A 16,413-nucleotide genomic window follows, 5' to 3' on the forward strand; every position below is an offset into this window, starting at 1 on the left:
GGTGCTTCGTATCCCACTTTCAATGATATCTCTGTAGTGTAGCACATCGGGTGTGGTTCACAGAGGGTGATTCCTCGCTCACCACTCCCGATAATGTCTCTGTCGTGTAGCACCTCAAGTGTGAACCCATCGAGGGTGATTCCTCCAAGTCCACCTTGATGGTAAGGACACATTGTTACTACGGGACTGAAGGGACATATGGTATCACCCCGGTGGAGGTGGAATTGGGTTCCAGACAGTCTCTTGATAAGTCGGGTCAACCCCAAAGGTACCCACGAGAGTTATTGACGCGGCACGAACAGGCAGGCAGAGACCACCAGGAGAGATGCGGGTCCGGTCCCTTGTCGTAAGACCGCGAGACGGGGCGACAGGAGCATCGATCGTCTTCGCGAATGAAAGGATCGAGAAGAGGTGTCTAGAGGGGGGTGATTAGACCCTCAACAAAGAAAAGTAGCCGTTTTTAAGTTCTTTAAGTTGAGGTGGAGTTTTAGCACAAGTTTAAGCATTCATAATACATTTCAAGCAAGCATGACAAGAGTATGAGCAGTGGAAAGAGTAAAGCATGCAATTTGCAAGAAAGTAAAGGGATGGGATTGGGGTGTGCAAACGCAAAGAAGACACGGAGATTTTTGGTGTGGTTCCGATAGGTGGTGCTATCGTACGTCCACGTTGGTGGAGACTTCAACCCACGAAGGGTAACGGTTGCGCGAGTCCACGGAGGGCTCCGCCCATGAAGGGTCCACGAAGAAGCAACCTTATCTATCCCACCATGGCCATCGCCCACGAAGGACTTTCCTCACTCGGGTAGATCTTCACGAAGTAGGCGATCTCCTTGCCCTTACAAACTCCTTGGTTCAACTCCACAATCTTGTCGAAGGCTCCCAACTGACACCTAACCAATCTAGGAGACACCACTCTCCAAAAGGTAATACATGGTGTGATGATGACGAACTCCTTGCTCTTGTGCTTCAAATGATAGTCTCCCCGACACTGAACTCTCTCTCACTGATTTGGCAATGGTGGAAAAATGATTTGAGTGGAAAGCAACATGGGGAAGGCTAGAGATCAAGATTCTTGTGGTTGGATTGGAATGTCTTGGTCTCAACACATGAGTAGGTGGTTCTCTCTCAGAAAATGAGTAGTGGAAGTGTAGGCACATTCTGATGGCTCTCTCTTGAATAGACAAGGGGGTGGAGGGGTATATATAGCCTCCACACAAAATCTAACTGTTACACACATTTGACCCAACTCGGTCAGGCCAAATAGGTGAACTCGGTGAGACCGATTCAGTTCAAGATGTGAATGTTAGGATTCTCGGTGGGACCGACATGATCAACTTGGTGGGACCGATGTGCTAGGGTTAGGGCAAAACCTCATCTCGGTGTGACCGATTGCATGAACTCGGTGGGACCGATTTCAGCAATGAGCAAACAGAGAGTTGGTCAGGCAAACTCGGCGGGGCTGATTGCACATTTCAGTGAGACCGAAAGAATTACAATAGGCAACAGAGAGTTTGCAAGGCCATCTCGGTGAGACCAAGATCCCGATTGGTGAGATCGAATTTATTAGGGTTTCTGGCAGTGGCTATGTCAAAGGAACTCGGTGGCGCCGGATAGATCAAATCGGTGGGGCCGAGTTTGACTTTAGGTTTTGGTCATATTTGAAATTGAGAAAGTGGTTGAGGGCTTTGGAGCATATCACTAAGCATTTTGAGCAAGTAGATCATTAACCAACACCTCATCCCCTTTTAATAGTATTGGCTTTTCCTATGGACTCAATGTGATCTTGGATCACTAAAATAGAAATGAAGAGTCTTGAGCTTTTGCCAATCTTTGACCTTAGCATTTTGAGGGGGTTCCACATCCTCTTGTCCATGCCACGCCATTGTTGAACTTTCTGAAATATACTAGATGAAGGTATTAGTCCAACAAGAGATATGTTGACATTAATTACCAAAATCACCCAAGGAGCACTTGTGCTTTCAATCTCCCCCTTTTTGTAATTGATGACAACATACATCAAAGCTTTAGATAAGGATATGAAGAGTAACAAGTAAAGCTTTGGAAGCACATGTAACATGCATAGGCTCCCCCTACATGTATGCAATCATGTAAAGATAGAATATGAGTACATGTGAATGCATAAGCATGTCAGAGCAAGCAATGAGTTACATGTATAATGGCTATATGCATCAGAGTAAATGATGTAGATACAGGAAGAGTACCTCCATGTTCACGAGTCCCTCTTGCAAACAATATGTACATCAGCAAGAGATCATCATGCCCATGAGTGTGATGCATATACTTACCTTGTGGTCTTGAGCTGGCTTTGGAAGAGATGAACTTGAGAAAACAGGGTTAGATAACACAAAAACATTACTAATCAAAGCAAGTTCAGAAAACCAAAAGAGTACCAAGACTGGGATGACATGTAGTGAGTGGGTACTTAGTACTCTATTTGGATATAGACATGTCCCCAAGGATTAAAGATATGCAAAGAATTCCAAAGATTTTCATCCCTTAGATATGAACTCTTTCTCCCCCTAAATCTGATATTGGATAATGGGAGAAGGTAGGGTAAGAGAAAATCAGAGCAAAGCAAATATAACATACATTAACATGTCTTTCCCCTCTTAAAGACATGTGACTTCTTTCCTCTATTGTTAATAAGCATCTGGAGAAGCTAAGATGTGCTTTCTCCCCATGTGATAAGCTTTGATGTGCGCTCTCTCCCACTTTGACATCAATTTCCAAGAAGGGATCTTCTGGAGCATGCGTCAAATATGTTTGGTCCTTGAGTCATATTACAAAGCAGCATGTAGTCTAAGATGCAAGTAGAGGATAAGAATCATCGAGTGGAGCTGGAGAAGAAATGAAATTTGTAATGGCAAAATGTTTTCTCAGTAGTGACATCGGTAACGTCAATCCATTTTCATCGGTGACACCGAGTTGGCGGTGTCATAGATGATGCATATCGGTCAGGCCGGGTTAGTCCTCGTCAGTTGTACCGATGAACTGTCTACAAGGTATTGTTGTAGTTCGGTCTAGCCGATAGGCATGAATCGGTGAGCCCGAGCTCAATATAGAGGAAATTTTTTGTCACCTCAGCTCACTTGGCAATCAAGATCTCACAATGCATACTTAGCATAGTTTTGATGTAAGTCTTGCGAGTACTTCGGATGAGTACTCACCATTGCTTTGCACCCATTTTCTTCTACCCGATTGCTGTGATTAGGTGATGGAGCCCAGGAGCCAGAGGATTCCAAGCTTTGCTACTACGTGGAGTTCGACACCGAAGAGTAGTTCAGAGGTCCCAGGCAGGAGGCCTGTGCCTTTTTAATCTAGAGTCGCGGTTTGTTTTTGCCCTCTTAAGCCACCTTTGTAATTGTTTGTACTCAGACCTAACTCTTGATGCAATACCAGGTCTTACTACCCTGGCTTGTAATATTTTGTTTCTTTGTTTAATTTTGAGTCGTAGAGTTGTGTTGTGATATTATACCGTGAGTCTGATCTTGATCGTGCATGCTGCGTGGATGTTTAGTATATGATTAATTTCAAGGGCGTCACACAGTATTACTAAATTAGCCGCAATTAATATAGATCGAAGGAACTACTTAAGGAAACGGAGAAAAAGAAAGAGATCAACTACTACATGGTTTCATGCTAGGTTAAACTGAAATTAAATTTGCTCTCGTCGAGAGTTGACAATTCACACAAGGATTATATGGAGCAGAAAGCATAAACCAGCAACCGACAATAGTTTGATTTTTTAACAACAATTTGTGCTTGAACTTTGTGTGGAAAATAATTTAACGATATTACTGATTTGGCCACAATTAATATGGATAGAAGTGAGTACTTAAGAATAAACTGAAATAAAAAGGAGGGAAAAAAAGAGATCAATCACTATAGGGTTTCATGGTATAAATAAACTGAAATTAAATTTGCTCTCGTCGAGAGTTGACAATTCACACAAGGATTATATGGAGCAGAAAGCATAAACCAGCAACCGACAATAGTTTGATTTTTTAACAACAATTTGTGCTTGAGTGGAAAATAATTTAACGATATTAGTGATTTGGCCACAATTAATATGGATAGAAGGGAGTACTTAAGAATAAACTGAAATAAAAAGGAGGGGAAAAAGAGATCAATCACTATAGGGTTTCATGGTATAAATAAACTAAAATTAAAATTGCTCTCGTTTAGTAGTTGTTCTTTGTTTAATTTTGAGTCATAGAGTTGTGTTGTGATATTATACCGTGAGTCTGATCTTGATCGTGCATGCTGCGTGGATGTTTAGTACATGATTAATTTCAAGGGCGTCACACAATATTACTAAATTAGCCACAATTAATATGGATCGAAGGAACTACTTAAGGAAACGGAGAAAAAGAAAGAGATCAACTACTACATGGTTTCATGCTAGGTTAAACTGAAATTAAATTTGCTCTTGTCGAGAGTTGACAATTCACACAAGGATTATATGGAGCAGAAATCGACAATAGTTTGATTTTTTAACAACAATTTGTGCTTGAACTTTGTGTGGAAAATAATTTAACGATATTTACTAATTTGGCCACAATTAATATGGATAGAAGGGAGTACTTAAGAATAAACTGAAATAAAAAGGAGGGGAAAAAAAGAGAAAAATCACTATATGGTTTCATCATGGTATAGATAAACTGAAATTAAATTAAAATTGCTCTCGTTGAGAGTTGAACTCAAGACCTCCCGCTTACTAAACGGGTGCTCTAACCAACTGAGCTACGAGAGCCGTTGTTACATCAAATGTCCACAGAAACTTAAAAACAATTACATAGAATAGTCCGGTCTTCCACACCCTCCGCAATAGTGCTCTGCATACGACAGCAGCAGGAGATCCCCAAAATGGACGCCACCGTGGTCGCCGTCGCCAGCGACGGAGATGACGGCGACCGCCGCCGCCCCCTCCTTCAGACCGGAAACGAGATCCTCCCATACCCCGAATCCCCTTCGCGACCGCAGCCGGCGGGGGCAGATGCGAAGCCCGAGCAGCAGAAGCCGCAGCGGGTGGCCTCGCTCGACGTGTTCCGCGGTCTCACCGTCGCCGTCAGTAGAACCCTAACCTCTTCGGCTCTTCCCACAGGCTTGTATGTTTCTCTTCTGATTCGCGTGCCAATCGTGTCTGCTTGCGCTTGAGCAGATGATGATACTCGTGGACGACGCCGGCGGGGCGTGGCCGGGGATAAACCACGCGCCGTGGTTCGGGGTGACTGTGGCGGACTTCGTCATGCCGGCCTTTCTCTTCATCATCGGCGTCTCCGCCGCCCTCGTCTTCAAGGTATACCGAATTACTGATGCTTACTACTCCCTCCTTTCCGAATTACTTGTCGCACGTATGGATGTATCTAGATGTATTTTAGTCCATTTCAGCGACGAGTAATTTGGAACGAGGGAGTAGTAGTTACTACTATCCGCTCACCACTATGAAACGATGTAGTACAAGTGTGTAACCATCCCAAGAACCAAATGGTCGGGGCTGTAGAGACCGGGGAATGGTTCAGTGCTTGCTAGATTTTTCATTTGCCCCTAACCTTGGGCCTCTGCTGCTGTGGCGTGTCCATATCACCATATAGCCATATAGGTTTGGTGATTTGTCGAGCTATCCAGTTGTGGACGAAATTGTAAAGGAAATAACATATTCTACATAGCTACTCTCGATTCCATGTAGATTCTAACGAGTTGCTGAAAACCTCTGGTAATCCTCTTGTTCATGCCATAACTGGAGGCTTCTTATGCTGCTTGGAATTAATGTGTTCTGCCGGGTCACCGGTTATCCCTTCTGCTGCACTTCCCTCATGCCTTGGGAATGGGAGAGGGCGGATACAAAGCATGATTAAGAAACAAAACTTACATCAGTGATCAACTCTTTCATTAATTGATGAAACACCATGGCTGGTTCAAGATGTAGGTTCTTCAAACACAGTAACACTACTAGTAAATGGATGCAGTCTGTCTAAAATTAACTGGATGCAATCTAAATAGCTCACTCATAACTTATTATCACTGTGTAATCGAATGTTCTACCCAGTAAATTGTGTAGAAACTATGCAAAGGGTCAATTTAATAATACCGTTATCTGGTAAGGATCTGTAATTAGTGTGACCGCACTCGTTGAACTAGTGGTTGCATATCATATGCTGGCTGCTGCAATGCTCAATACCACCACCGCCACTTTATGGAGGCCCTATATACTGTACGTTGAAGAAGATAATAGAATACGGTGTAAATTTGCTGGAGATGAAACGCTTTCCGTTCGTTTATTCTCAGAGTTAAAAGACATATTCCGGTAAGGAAGACAAATGCAAAGAATCTGAATTGGTAACAAAATTAGTGTCTTCAACTGTTACTAACCTACAGAATGTTATGCACCTGCTGTAGCTTATCTTAAGCAACGGCTGATATTTTGTAGAGTGGAGGTACTTAAGTGCCTCCTAGGCACACTACAACTTCTCCAAAATGAAGTTTGAGGATCTGTAAATCGTCGTATTTTCCCATTTTCATGGATGCCGGACCCTTGTAAACCTTCACAGAGCAATGTGTTGAGTTTGGCTACCATTTTCCTCGAAAGTTTGCTTAAGCTCTTTATGTCTAGTGTGCCAACTATTTTGATCATCAGATAACTATGATTTCAAAGTAGGAAACTGGAAATCAACGGTTCATTGTAGAAGTTGCTCTAGTGAGATAATGGGTTAGACACCCAAAAAGGACAAAAAAACTAAAAAAGGAGAAAAGATGAAAGAGATCACGGGTTGTATTCTCATGGCCAAATTGTTGTAAACCTCACTAGGGCAATCTGTTGAATTTGGCTAACATTTCTTTCTAAAATTTTCTTTAACCTTTTAATTCTTAGCTTCTATGCCAAGTATATTGTTATCAGGTACTCATTATTCCTTGGTGAGGAACTAGGAACTAATGATTACTGCTCTAAAGGTTGGTCCTGGGTTATGTAAGGACTTTATTTCCTTAATAAAACCTTAAACTATGCCACTGCACTTAGATAGTGGACTTCAGTTGCCATGAACAAAATCTTAGTCCCTGTGCTTGTTCAGCTCTACTCCTCAAAATACCACTGATTTGCATATCTCCACCTAGACGTTTGGTGTTCAGTGTGCAATTTAACCATTGACCGACTCTTTATTGAATAACATCTGACAAATATGGCTGGTGCACTACAGAAAACACCAAACAAGATAGCAACAACTAAGAAGGCTGCATTTAGGGCTATCAAGCTTTTCATCTTGGGCGTAATTTTGCAAGGTCATACTTATCCTAGTTCTTTATTAGATATATTGTGATCACCTTTCTTATTTCATTTATCTTGTGTTGGACTTTATCTTAATTTTTTTTTTACTTTTAGGAGGATACATTCATGGACGGCACAAATTAACTTATGGAGTCGATTTGGATCATATTCGATTGCTAGGTGTGTTACAGGTAATTTATAAACTACATATGTTTATTTTTTAGTTTGTATTCGTCTTCTTTCTACTAATTGTCATTTTGCTTCTGGTAGAGAATAGCTATTGGATACTTTCTAGCAGCAATTTCTGAGATTTGGCTTGTGAACAATACTTCGGTGGATTCGCCAGTATCATTTGTGAAGAAGTACTTCGTGGAGTGGTTAGTCAATAATGGTAACATTTTATTAAGGAGATGTTCAGTTTTCCACTCTCTACATTCTTCATGAATCAGTATTAAGCATTTTGGAAGTATGAATCTAATTCTTTATTAAGGGTAATCCCCTTTTCAAAAGAAAAAATGCTCTCGCTATTTCATGTGATTCGGGTAAACTGAGCTCTGCCTCAAAACAATATTTTCAGTGGTATAAAATAGCATGTTTCATTGTCTGTTTCAGAATGTTGTTGTCTTTAGTTTATTAGGCCTTTTATATGAAATTTTGGTTCCTCTGTCGCTCTGTATGTTTAAGTGCCAGAGGTGATTAGATAACTCCCTGCTGTTAGTCACAAAATGTACAAATCTTGTAATTTGGGTGTACTTTGGATGAGGTTAGCTGTATGGACTTACTAAGAGTTATTCTGAACACAAAACACGATATACACTAGTACCAGTACTCACTTCTGTTTATCTTCTGAAGGATCATGGCCATAATGATTTCAGCTCTATACATTGGCTTGGTATTTGGCCTCTATGTTCCAAATTGGGAATTTACAGTTCAGACTAGCAATTCGACCTTTTCAAATCCAAGCAATGGTGTTGGGATCAAAACGGTAAGATGAGAATCCCTCACTAGACCTAATTACCTTGTTCTATTTGAAGATAGGATGCAGGCTCCGAAGTTGTTTTGGATGATGTAATACTATGTACTTTAATAGTATGATTTTAAGACACATGATAATTGTTTATATGTGGTGATATGTTTGAATTGATGTGACTACTCAAGCTGCTGCAATTCAGTTTTGGCACTTGATATATTTCCCAGTAAATATGCTTCGACACTGTTGCATGTTGACCAAGTGAGAAATGATTCTTTGTAAATAAATTTGGAAAACTGATTGATAAGCTTGATCTCAGCGTCCATCATCTTTGGTCGAATTGGTTTGTGTAGGAACCGGATCCCTACCAGGGCGTGGTCTCAGGTTGTAGGGGTGGAAGGAGGGATGACGTGGAGGAAGGCGTGGTCGCCGGCGATGGGGCGCCGTCGTTGCGTGCGCGCGCGAGAGAGAGAGAGCAGGGGGCGGCGGCTAGGGTTAGATCTCCCAGCTCCCTAAGGAAGCCGAGCAAATATGATTGCTTCTTGCTTAATCCCAAAACGGGTCCTTACACGAGTTTATATAATCCTCCTAATAAGATAATTGGGCTAAGCCCCTAATAACGATAAGATAAACTGGGTCACAACTAACTGGGCTAAGCCCCTAATATGCCGGTCATAACATCTCTCCACGCCTGCACAAACAGCTCGTCCTCGAGCTGGAAGGCGGGGAAGATCAACGGTCGCCAAACACCTCCGCGTCAACTGGGGAGGGCTGGTCGCCGAGCCCGGCGGCGGCGGGGTCCTCCTCAATGTAGTCTGCAGCCTCCAGGTAGAAGAGTCGTGGGCAGACGTGGCCCAGTACGTAGGGCTCGTCGCAGTTGAAGCACAACCCTTGGCGGCGACGCTCGAGTTGCTCGGCCGGGGTGAGCCGGCGGAACGGGCGTGCCGCAGCCGCGGCGAGTGGCGCCGCGGAAGCCTGGGCAGGCAGACCCAGCGCGGGAACTTCCGGCCAGGGTGGCGGCCCAGCGGCCCGGGGCGGTGGCGCCTGCTGGATGGTCACCGCGTGACGGTCGAACGCGCGGGCGTAGTACATGGTCGTCTGGAGGTCCTGTGGCCCGCGCATCTCCACGTCCACGCGGATGTGGTCCGGTAGGCCGCTGACGAAGAGCTTAGCCCGTTGACGAGCCAAAACGCCGGGGGCGTGGCACGCCAGTGCCTGGAAGCGGTCGGCGAAGTCTTGCACCGAGGTGAGGAACGGAAGACGCCCAAGCTCCGCCAGACGGCTCCCGCGTATAGGCGGACCGAAGCGCAAGAGGCACAAATCGCGAAAGCGCTCCCATAGTGGCATGCCGCCCTCGTCCTGTTCGAGGGCGTAATACCACGTCTGTGCGGATCCTCGGAGATGATACGAGGCGATCCAGGTGCGGTCGGACGCGAGCGTGCGCTGTCCCCTGAAAAATTGGTCGCATTGGTTGAGCCAATTCAGGGGGTCGACGGTGCCGTCGTAGGTCGCGAACTCTAGCTTGGAGAATCTCGGTGGCGTCTGGACGTGGACGACGGGCGGGTGCGCCTCGTCAGCACGGAGCAGCGAGGACGGCGGGGCCGAGTAGGCGGGCATCAGGGTGCCGCCCTGGAACAGGGGCCCGTCGACGCTGGCGAAGAGCTCAGCGGAGCCCGAGGACCTGCCAAACTACATGGCCGGGTGTGTCGCCGGCGGGGGCAGCACATGCAGCCCGACCGAGGCCGTCGTGTAGACCGGCTCAAGGGACCCAGCGAGCCAGGCCGGTAACGGAGACGGCGACGGGGGAAACCGGACCTGGTGGATGGGCACCTCCGGGCCCGTCGTCGGGATGCTCAGGGCCGCGGTCGTCGGTGGCGGCGGCTGCAGCTGTTGCCCCTGCTGCATGGTGGAGGCGCCGGGGTTCGTCGCTGGTGGCGGCTGCCACGGCAGCTGCTGCATGGTGCCGGCGACGGGTGTCGCCGAGGATGGCGGCTGCTGCGGCGGCGGGGCGGTGGCGAAGGGCACAGGCGGCTGCGGCCCATAGGATCTCGCGAGGAACGTGTAGATGCCCGTGACCGCCTGGGTGAGATCCCGGATGGCAGCCGTCATCTCCTCCGGGGTGAAGACGACGGGGACGGGCGCAGCGGAGGTGACCGGCACCGGCAAGAGCGGGGCGCTGGCCGTGGTGGCCATCGGGGCGGTCGGCAGCTGAAGGGTCGGGGTGGGCGGCGGCGAGGACATGATCGCCCCGAGGCTATCTGATACCAAATTGGTAGGAACCGGATCCCTACCAGGGCGTGGTCTCAGGTTGTAGGGGTGGAAGGAGGGATGACGTGGAGGAAGGCGTGGTCGCCGGCGCTGGGGCGCCGTCGTTGCGTGCGCGCGCGCGAGAGAGAGAGCAGGGGGCGGCGGCTAGGGTTAGGTCTCCCGGCTCCTGAAGGAAGCCGAGCAAATATGATTGCTTCTTGCTTAATCCCAAAACGGGTCCTTACACGAGTTTATATAATCCTCCTAATAAGATAATTGGGCTAAGCCCCTAATAATGATAAGATAAACTAGGCCACAACTAACTGGGCTAAGCCGCTAATATGCCGGTCATAACACAAATTGGTAGGAACTGGATCCCTACCAGCGCGTGGTCTCAGGTTGTAGGGGTGGAAGGAGGGATGACGTGGAGGAAGGCGTGGTCGCCGGCGCTGGGGCGCCGTCGTTGCGTGCGAGCGCAAGAGAGAGAGAGAGCAGGGGGCGGCGGCTAGGGTTAGGTCTCCCAGCTCCCTAAGGAAGCCGAGCAAATATGATTGCTTCTTGCTTAATCCCAAAACGGGTCCTTACACGAGTTTATATAATCCTCCTAATAAGATAATTGGGCTAAGCCCCTAATAACGATAAGATAAACTGGGCCACAACTAACTGGGCTAAGCCCCTAATATGCCGGTCATAACATCTCTCCCCGCCTGCACAAACAGCTCGTCCTCGAGATGGAAGGCGGGGAAGATCAACGGTCGCCAAACACCTCCGCGTCAACTGGGGCGGGCTGGTCGCCGAGCCCGGCGGCGGCGGGGTCCTCCTCAATGTAGTCTGCAGCCTCCAGGTAGAAGAGTCGTGGGCAGACGTGGCCCGGTACGTAGGGCTCGTCGCAGTTGAAGCACAACCCTTGGCGGCGACGCTCGAGTTGCTCGGCCGGGGTGAGCCGGCGGAACGGGAGTGTCGCAGCCGCGGCGAGGGGCGTCGCGGAAGCCTGGGCAGGCCGACCCTGCGCGGGAACTTCCGGCCAGGGTGGCGGCCCAGCAGCCCGGGGCGGTGGCGCCTGCTGGATGGTCACCGCGTGACGCTCGAACGCGCGGGGCGTAGTACATGGCTGTCTGGTGGTCCTGTGGCCCGCGCATCTCCACGTCCACACGGATGTGGTCCGGTAGGCCGCCGACGAAGAGCTCAGCCCACTGATGAGCCGAAACGCCGAGGGCGTGGCACGCCAGTGCCTGGAAGCGGTCGGCGAAGTCTTGCACCGAGGTGAGGAACGGAAGACGCCCAAGATCCGCCAGACGGCTCCCGCGTATAGGCGGACTGAAGCGCAAGAGGCACAAATCGCGGAAGCGCTCCCATGGTGGCATGCCGCCCTCGTCCTGTTCGAGGGCGTAATACCACGTCTGCGCGGCTCCTCGGAGATGATACAAGGCGATCCAGGTGCGGTCGGACTCGAGCGTGCGCTGTCCCTTGAAAAATTGGTCGCATTGGTTGAGCCAATTCAGGGCGTCGACGGTGCAGTCGTAGGTCGCGAACTCCAGCTTGGAGAATCTCGGCGGCGGCTGGACGTGGACGACGGGCAGGTGCGCCTCGTCAGCACGGAGCGGCGAGGACGACGGGGCCGAGTAGGCGGGCATCAGGGTGCCGCCCTGGAACAGGGGCCTCTCGACGCTGGCGAAGGGCTCGGCGGAGCCTGAGGACCCGCCAAACTGCATGGCCGGGTGCGTCGCCGGCGGGGGCAGCATGTGCGGCCCGACCGAGGCCGTCGTGTAGACAGGCTCAAGGAACCCAGCGAGCTAGGCCGGTAACGGAGACGGCGACGGGGGAAACCGGACCTGGTGGATGGGCACCTCCGGGCCCGTCGTCGGGATGCCCAGGGCCGCGGTCGCCGGTGGCGGCGGCTGCAGCTGTTGCCCCTGCTGCATGGTGGAGGCGCTGGGGTTCGTCGCTGGTGGCGGCTGCCACGGCAGCTGCTGCATGGCGGCGGCGACAGGGGTCGCCGAGGATGGCGGCTGCTGCCGCGGCGGGGCGGTGGCGAAGGGCACAGGCGTCTGCGGCCCATAGGATCTCGCGAGGTACGCGTAGATGCCCGTGACCGCCTGGGTGAGATCCCGGATGGCAGCCGTCATCTCCTCCGGGGTGAAGACGACGGGGACGGGCGCAGCGGAGGTGACCGGCACCGGCAAGAGCAGGGCGTTGGCCGTGGTGGCCATCGGGGTGGTCGTCGCGGTCGGTAGCGGAAGGGTCGGGGTGGGCGGCGGCGAGGACATGATCGCACCGAAGCTATCTGATACCAAATTGGTAGGAACCGGATCCCTACCAGGGCGTGGTCTCAGGTTGTAGGGGGTGGAAGGAGGGATGACGTGGAGGAAGGCGTGGTCGCCGGCGCTGGGGCGCCGTCGTTGCGTGCGCGCGCGAGAGAGAGAGAGAGCAGGGGGCGGCGGCTAGGGTTAGGTCTCCCGGCTCCCTAAGGAAGCCGAGCAAATATGATTGCTTCTTGCTTAATCCCAAAACGGTCCGTACACGAGTTTATATAATCCTCCTAATAAGATAATTGGGCTAAGCCCCTAATAACAATAATAAGATAAACTGGGCCACAACTAACTGGGCTAAGCCCCTAATATGCTGATTTGGTAGGCAACAGAACCTAAGCTAGTGCCGCACCTACTATAAAAAACCTAGTACCACCGTTGGAAACTGAGTGGGGAGTTTCTAACTCAAACTGAATTTTAATCAAAATGGGGTGGCTTGTTACCATGGGGATCCATGAATTCAAACTTGATTCCTCAATTCAAATTAATAGAATGTCAACCGACTTTCTAATTGCCGATTCCTGCTAGCATTTCTACCAACTACCTGGTAGACCAAGTGATTAACCCCTCTCCCTTCCCGGTCAGGCCTTTCAAATACCTTTTATTTTTAGCCTCGAACAACTAAACATCGTCATATCTATGCTGTTGCACTTATGTACCTGTTTGTTGCACTTGTTTTGTTAACTTGCAGATCCAGTGTGGACTTAGAGGTAGTCTTGGACCACCTTGCAATGCAGTTGGCTTTGTAGATCGGGTTTTGCTTGGGGAAAGTCACCTGTACAAGAACCCAGTGTACAAAAGAACTAAGGTTTTGATTTAAGACTTAGAATGCTATTTCTTTTCTTCAGCATCAAAGAGTGAGACAATTTCTCTATAGGATAGAAGTTCTGTAATATTATATCCTAAGGATCAAATTTCTCTTTTTCCTTCACCCATAGGAATGCAGTATTAATTCCCCTGATTATGGACGGCTTCCTCCGAATGCGCCAGACTGGTGCCTGGCTCCCTTTGACCCAGAGGGTTTATTAAGGTAGTTATATGTACCTTCTGTTATTAATTTGTTGCTGATTGCACCTAATCATACTAGGCTTCTTTATTATCCCAACTAATGTTAAACAAGTATGAAAATTGACATCTCTCCTAGAAAAATCAGAATGTGACCCCCGTTCCTCTTTCCACCTGATTTCGCAGTACATTGATGGCTGCAGTGAGTTGCTTTGTTGGGTTGCATTTTGGCCATGTCTTGATTCATTGCAAGGTACATCACCTGAAATGCAGTACATTTTGAACCATGTGCTTGTCTGTTAGAATCTTTATTGTTGAGCAACACGGAATTATGAAACAAAAAGACATTTCCAGACTTCTCTAACCTTGCTTCTGCTGCAGACTCATTCACAGAGAATGGTGTCATGGCTGCTAGCTTCAACGGTGTTAACAGTCTCAGGATTTTTATTACAACTATTAGGTGAGTCTGCATTCTACAAGAGAGTGACACGCCGCGAACCATGATTCGAGTTAGACCTTCCATTTCTGTGCTGACGGCTTGTTGGTCTTTAGGTATGCCTTTCAGTAAGCCTTTGTATACTGTGAGCTACATGCTGCTGGCTGGTGGAGTATCTGGGTTCCTTCTGTTGCTGCTATACTGCATAGTAAGTTGTGTAATCTTTGGTCCAGGCTGTTGCCTGTAACATTGGTATTCTCAATCATCTTATTCTTGATATCACCTTCTTTTTCCCGTAATACTTTGGAATCAAATCTAACGACTAGATCATCATGAAGTCTACTCATCCAAATCTAACAACCTATATGTTGCTCAGGTCGATGTTATCCACATCAAGAAGCCATTAATTCTGTTCCAGTGGATGGGCATGAATGCGCTTATAGTCTATGTCCTGGCAGCTTGTGAGCTCTTCCCTACGCTTATTCAAGGGTTCTACTGGCGGTCACCTGAGAACAACCTGGTATGTGTTTGATGCATATGCATCTCCTGCCATATCTGTTGTAGATTATGTAGAGCTCATGCCAATTTATCGCGCACACCAAGTACCATGCTGGTCACTCATTTATCGGTTCGGAAAATTATCTGCCGCTGTTACCCCTGAAGCACCCAGTTTCATGAGAGATAATAACCCAGAAAAATGTAAAAACTGCTTTTCAGGTGGATGCCACGGAGTGTCTGCTCCAGGCCATCTTCCATTCGAAACGTTGGGGCACCTTGGCGTTCGTCCTCGTGGAGATCATCTTCTGGTGCTTGGCCGCCTGCTTCCTCCACATGAAAGGCGTTTACCTGAGACTGTAGAAACATTTGTTATGCCCCTGTGACATAGCCACTTTCCCTGTAAATATTGGATTGCTAAATCGATGTGTTTGGGCATGGCCCATCACGATGTATGACGATTCTTTGCTACAGTATGCCACTCCTGCCCACCACAATGTACTTTTTTTGTTTCTTGCAAAGTGCACAGTAACTTTTTTTTGCGGGAAAATGGGAGTATAATACTCCCTCCGTTCCAAAATAAGTGAAAAAGTTAGTACAAAATTGAGTCGCTTATTTTGGGACGGAGGGAGTAGTTGATTAGGAAGAGTACTATCATGTGATACAATGATCGCCACCTCGACGGGGCTGCTTAAGAGCATTTTCAACCGGACTGGGCAAATTTGACCCCTATATGTTTGCGGACGGACTCGCAAAGGAGCCAGCGACCCCTATATGCCCATGGCAACCACATCCTCCATTTTGAAACCTCAAATTCATGCTAACACATGCACATTGATCGTTGAACGATATGAATACACAGAACAATGAATATAACACAAATAAAATTTATGAGAAAAAATACATAATTTAAACGTAAAAAATATTGGGAGTGAAAATACATAATTCAAACATAGAATTTATTGGGAGTGCATAGTCAATGATTTTCAGCGCACTATATGATATACCAAATGATGTAAGAAGATAATATTGTATCACTATGGTGCTCACGTTCTCACGAAGCCCGACAATACTCGGATATCTAGTCTCAATAGGTACGAAGGTAATCGCAAAGATGGTGAAGCTATCAAAGTGTAATGGTAAGGAAGGAAAAGTTTGTGACAGAATGAATACCTTTGTCACACTTAACCCTTTACGAAGTCGGACGTAACTGACCTTGCTTCTGGTGTGTTGGTATCAAAGGGATGAAGTGGTCGTCGTCAATGTCGAGCGTCTTTGGTTAATGTAGTCGATGGAGAGCTACATGATAGTCACTCCGAGGAAGCATTGGTGATGAACATGTGGCACGAGCATGATGATCTATGGAGGGGTCTCGGTGTCGATGAAGAACCTCCAAATTTGTCTTGGTCAAATGATGTGGAAACCTATATAAGGACCCCAGGCACGTTGATACCTTCAAAACGTGCCCAAGGACTCAAATCAAATTCCAGAGTCATAAATCAGGGCAAAAACAGTGAATGGGGGCAATGTTGAAATTATGATGCAACTTGCAACCTCTTGTTTAGCCAGAAAGTTTCGAGGGTAGGAGAGGAAGTTTCGAGGGTGCCCAGAAGGTCTAGGGTTCACAGAAAAACTGCGGGGTCGAACTCCAAATTTCATATATG

At 47.9% G+C, this 16,413-nt stretch overlaps 1 protein-coding gene and 1 non-coding gene across 2 annotated transcripts; one reads left to right on the forward strand and one right to left on the reverse strand.

The window, feature by feature from the left end:
• Window positions 1-4,702: 4,702 nt before the first annotated feature.
• On the reverse strand, window positions 4,703-4,776 carry TRNAT-AGU (transfer RNA threonine (anticodon AGU)). Its single transcript has one exon. It is a non-coding gene; the product is annotated as a tRNA-Thr (tRNA).
• Window positions 4,777-4,824: 48 nt separating this feature from the next.
• LOC123180573 (heparan-alpha-glucosaminide N-acetyltransferase) lies at window positions 4,825-15,280 on the forward strand. Its single transcript, XM_044592647.1, has 13 exons — window positions 4,825-5,090; window positions 5,185-5,322; window positions 7,220-7,301; window positions 7,402-7,478; window positions 7,558-7,664; window positions 8,140-8,272; window positions 13,505-13,621; window positions 13,752-13,843; window positions 14,005-14,071; window positions 14,200-14,278; window positions 14,371-14,462; window positions 14,631-14,774; window positions 14,972-15,280. Exons 1-13 carry the CDS (start codon window positions 4,890-4,892, stop codon window positions 15,110-15,112), a joined length of 1,470 nt encoding a protein of 489 aa, XP_044448582.1. The 5' UTR covers window positions 4,825-4,889; the 3' UTR covers window positions 15,113-15,280.
• Window positions 15,281-16,413: the final 1,133 nt, after the last annotated feature.

This window comes from Triticum aestivum, chromosome 1D, assembly GCF_018294505.1.
Source record: "Triticum aestivum cultivar Chinese Spring chromosome 1D, IWGSC CS RefSeq v2.1, whole genome shotgun sequence".
Classification (NCBI taxonomy): Eukaryota; Viridiplantae; Streptophyta; class Magnoliopsida; order Poales; family Poaceae; genus Triticum; species Triticum aestivum.